The sequence below is a fragment of the Passer montanus genome, unplaced genomic scaffold, assembly GCF_014805655.1.
Source record: "Passer montanus isolate IOZ18808 unplaced genomic scaffold, ASM1480565v1 scaffold63, whole genome shotgun sequence".
Classification (NCBI taxonomy): domain Eukaryota; kingdom Metazoa; phylum Chordata; class Aves; order Passeriformes; family Passeridae; genus Passer; species Passer montanus.
Window position 1 is genome coordinate 3,226,551 of NW_024371371.1, and position 3,957 is coordinate 3,230,507.

Sequence of the window (3,957 nt, forward strand, 5' to 3'; positions counted from 1 at the left end):
CACCAATAAAATCCTTTATTGGAGGAAAACAAAAAACAATACCAACAAAAAAACCAACCAACAACCGACCAAAAAACCCACAAAAAACCCCAACACCAAAAAAGCCACAAAAAAGAAAAAAAAAGGCAAACAAAGAAAAAACAAACAGAGGTCTGTAGAGCCAGATTTCTTTCCGTTATCAGAACCTGGTTTTAAAGGGTGACTCAGAGGTGTGAGTGCCGCAGATTTACATCCTTAAATGAGCTGTGTGACTCTGTGTACACAGAGCCTGCATGCAGACAGGCGTGGGGAGGCCCATGCTGTCATGGAAATCTGTGATGGAACAAAAAGCAGCAGCACTTGGTGCTTTCTGACATTCTGACCAGCAGCTGCTTTGCATGCAGCTCACTCTGCTGCCTTAAAAGAAAACACAAGATTGCAGAATTCTACAAGCTGAGAAGGAGAAAAAGTCAACAACCACAGTACGAGGCAGCCAAAGGTAAGATGACAAATAAGAAAACCTTGCCTTAAAAGCTTTCTTTTTGTCACGAGAGCCAAAAACAAATTATATTTTACATAACTTGCATTGCTCATAGCATAGCTAACTTTTTAATGACTGAACAAAACTTCCCCTTGCATTTATGCTTTATATAATATTTTTTCCATTTATTTTTTTAATAAATCTGCACAACAGATCCTAATCTGAAACATCTTTTAATCTAGTGAGAATTTTCTTAGTTAAACGTCTTGGTGAGAAGCTGAAATTCTATTTCTTTAGACCCAGAATTTCTTAGACACACTATCAAACAAATTAAAAACAAGACTGAAGAAAGAGGAAAGTAGTAATGAAATCTCCTACAGAGGCATTGAAGTAAAGAATTTTGTCAGTATTTATTACTTTTCAGAAATTCCTTAATTAATTTTTCCTTCCTTTGGCTCTCAGTAATGGGCTCCCTCCCAGCATCAGACTCACAGTGCTTCATGCTGCTTTTCTTACTTCTGTCTAAACCAGTAACTTAGAGAGTCTCACTTACCTGCTATTACTGTGTCTTTAAGGAGCAAAGAACTAAATTTCCTTTTTTGCTGATCTTAATCTTAATCTCTCAAACCACAGGGAGGGAGAGTTTACCTGTGAAATACTCAGAGGGGTGACTTGATCTGCAGGACAGAAACTTTGACTGCTCAGTTGACAAAGAGTTGGCAAATCTAAAATGGAATAACATCAAAATCAGCAACTCATGTAGGAAAGACACTGCTTTGAAGTAAAAACTAGAGAACAGCAGGAGACATTAATTTCTGGGTGCTGACAGAAAGATCTCTGACAGACTTTATTTACAGGTTCCATTTGCTATCATGGAACTGGCTGGAGGAAAGGACCTGGTATTGCTGGCCGTTTGCATTTTTAAGTGACTACAGCCCTGCAGAAACCAATGAGCACCTTCCTAGTCCTTATCAGGAGAGTCTGAGGGCAGGATCAAGCCAGAACCCTTCCTCTGAAGAAGATAATTACTTCGTGACCCCAGCTCAGCTCAAAGGGTGCCTGCCTGACTCCTTCAGTCCCCTCTTTGCAGAGGCGAATCCAGCTGCATGTTTCCTGTACCCCCTGTCTCTGTTGTGGTAAGTCTGACTGATTTAGGCAAAATCTCATCTTTCTACCAAAGACTTAACCTCTGCCAGAAATAGCCCATTGGAAGCTTTCTGCCTGCAGCTTTCAGACAGCTTTTAGAAGGGCCAGGGGTACTCACAGTCCCTCTTTGCCCTGGGTGGTGGGAGAGGGTGCAGGATGGCAGTGAACGCATGGGATCTTGCCATTAATAGATGTGGGGGGCCCTTATGTTCTTGGCTCCCTGAGATCTCATGTGATAGCTTGATGCAGGAAACAGGATCCAGATAATTGTTTCCACCCTCATGATCCAAGAACCCCTAAAATCAGGGTCTGCTACCTTGGTTCTGCAGGGAGATTGAATCTCTCCAAGGGGATGGTGCAGTTGTACTCTGCCCAGCCGGAATTACAGGACAGCACAGTCTGGGGTTACAGCTGACAGTGCAAGGGAGGGTGGGCACCAGAAAGCCCCATCGCCCCTTGAGGTACAACCTTGCCCCAAAATCACTGGCACTGAGCAGCTCCATGCTACCAGGAGCTGCAATTCAGCACATAGCAGTCCAAGAGGGCAAAAAAGTATTTCCAAAGCTGTGGACACATAGAAACCTCATTAGCCTTTGTTCTATGTCTTCTACATGATCTTCATCCCTCCTTGTGGTGATTTTCTTCTCTTCCAGCATGCCTGGAGATATGAATGACACCCATGGCAAGGGCAATATCAGTGCTGCTGTGGAACTGTTCCAGCTCATCGTGTACACCCCCACTTTTATCCTGGGATTGCTGTTCAACATAATGGCTCTGTCATTCCTTTTTTTTAAGGTTAAAAAGCTATCAGAATCTACAATCTACATGATAGCCCTTATATTCCTGGATACTTTGCTGTTGTTTACTCTTCCTTTTAAAATAATTTCCTACCACCTTCAGGACAACTGGAACTTGGGGTCTGTGTTTTGCTCCACCTTGGAGAGTCTTTACTTTGTGAACATGTACGGCAGCATCCTCATCTCCCTGTGCATCTGCGTGGACCGCTACATCGCTATCCGCTACCCCTTCGCAGCCCTCACCCTCAGGTCCATCAAGAAAGCTGCCATGGTCTGTGCTCTCATCTGCCTGGGCACCTCTGTGGGGACACTCTCTACTTTCCAGCTGCATGGAAAGGGCCACAACATCTCGTCCTGCTTCCATAACTTCTCCAAGAGCACGTGGGAGAACGCAGGCCTGTTAGGCACCCTGGAGATCATCTTCTTCGGCAGCATGGCAGCCATGACATTCTGCACTGCCCAAACTGTCCGGTGCCTGAGAAGGCACAGAAACCCAGACAACCCCCAAACACACAGCAGCAGAGCAGAGAGGATCGTGGTGACAAACCTGCTCGCCTTCCTGGTGTGTTTCACACCTTACCACGTGGCGTACTTCATGTACTTTTTGGTGAAGAACAACATCATCCACATCAGTTTTCAACAAGTGCTACGAGACACTGTGCAGGTCACCCTTTGCTGGGCAAACCTGAACTGCTGTCTCGATGGGGTGTGCTATTATTTTGTTTTAAAGGAGTCCTTGGAAGACCCATTGCAAAACAGTGAAAAAAGAGCCACGCAAAAGCCTTGATTTATGTACTGCATGTTCATTGCTTGGGATGATGTGTGGAGAGGCTTTTGTGGAAAGTACAGGGTTCTGAACTTGCCTAAGCAGTTTGTTTTAAATAGTTACAGCTGAAAATATTTCCTAAAAACCAGAACTAAGTCCATTTCCAGGAGACTTCCTAACTTTTTTTATTTCTTTCCATAATGTTTCCTGTTATTATTTATGTGTAAAAAGATATTTAATTATTCATTTGAATAATGATGCATATTTCTTTGGATGTGATTCTTCTTTACTTCGAAAAGAAAAAAATGTTCACTTGTATGTGGTAGCATATTTTAGCTTCCCTGTCCACACTGTACTTGTAAACCTTCCTTGAAACTTTAGTCACTACAGGCTTGGTCTGTCGAGAAACAAAGACCTAAAGTTATGGTAAAAAGCTTCAGCCTAAATTCTGTTGCCTCCCCTGTCCTGGTCATGTATGCTTGTCCTCATACACATGTGCCTGTCGGGTTTAGATTTGCACATGCTATTTAAAAAAGAAAATAATGATTGTAACTCTAAATGCAAAGACAGCTTTAGGTTCACATGGTTATAGCAAGACCTCCACATCATTCCTCCACTGCTGGACTTCAAGGTGCAGCAGTTGTTTTAGTGACAGCTGTTGTGAGAGCTCATCACACATCTAACTAATGCTGCCACTGGCTCCAATCCCCACACAGCACACATTAATTGACTCCCCCAGTTCCAGGCCTCCTCACCAGCTCCTCTCCTACTTGCAGGCTTTTCACATC

General features: G+C 43.5%; 1 protein-coding gene across 1 annotated transcript; it reads left to right on the forward strand.

Annotated features, from left to right (window-relative positions):
* The first annotated feature begins 387 nt into the window (after nt 1-387).
* LOC120511223 (G-protein coupled receptor 55-like) lies at nt 388-3,692 on the forward strand. Its single transcript, XM_039727992.1, has 3 exons — nt 388-478; nt 1,318-1,596; nt 2,260-3,692. Exon 3 carries the CDS (start codon nt 2,261-2,263, stop codon nt 3,188-3,190), a length of 930 nt encoding a protein of 309 aa, XP_039583926.1. The 5' UTR covers nt 388-478; nt 1,318-1,596; nt 2,260; the 3' UTR covers nt 3,191-3,692.
* Nucleotides 3,693-3,957: the final 265 nt, after the last annotated feature.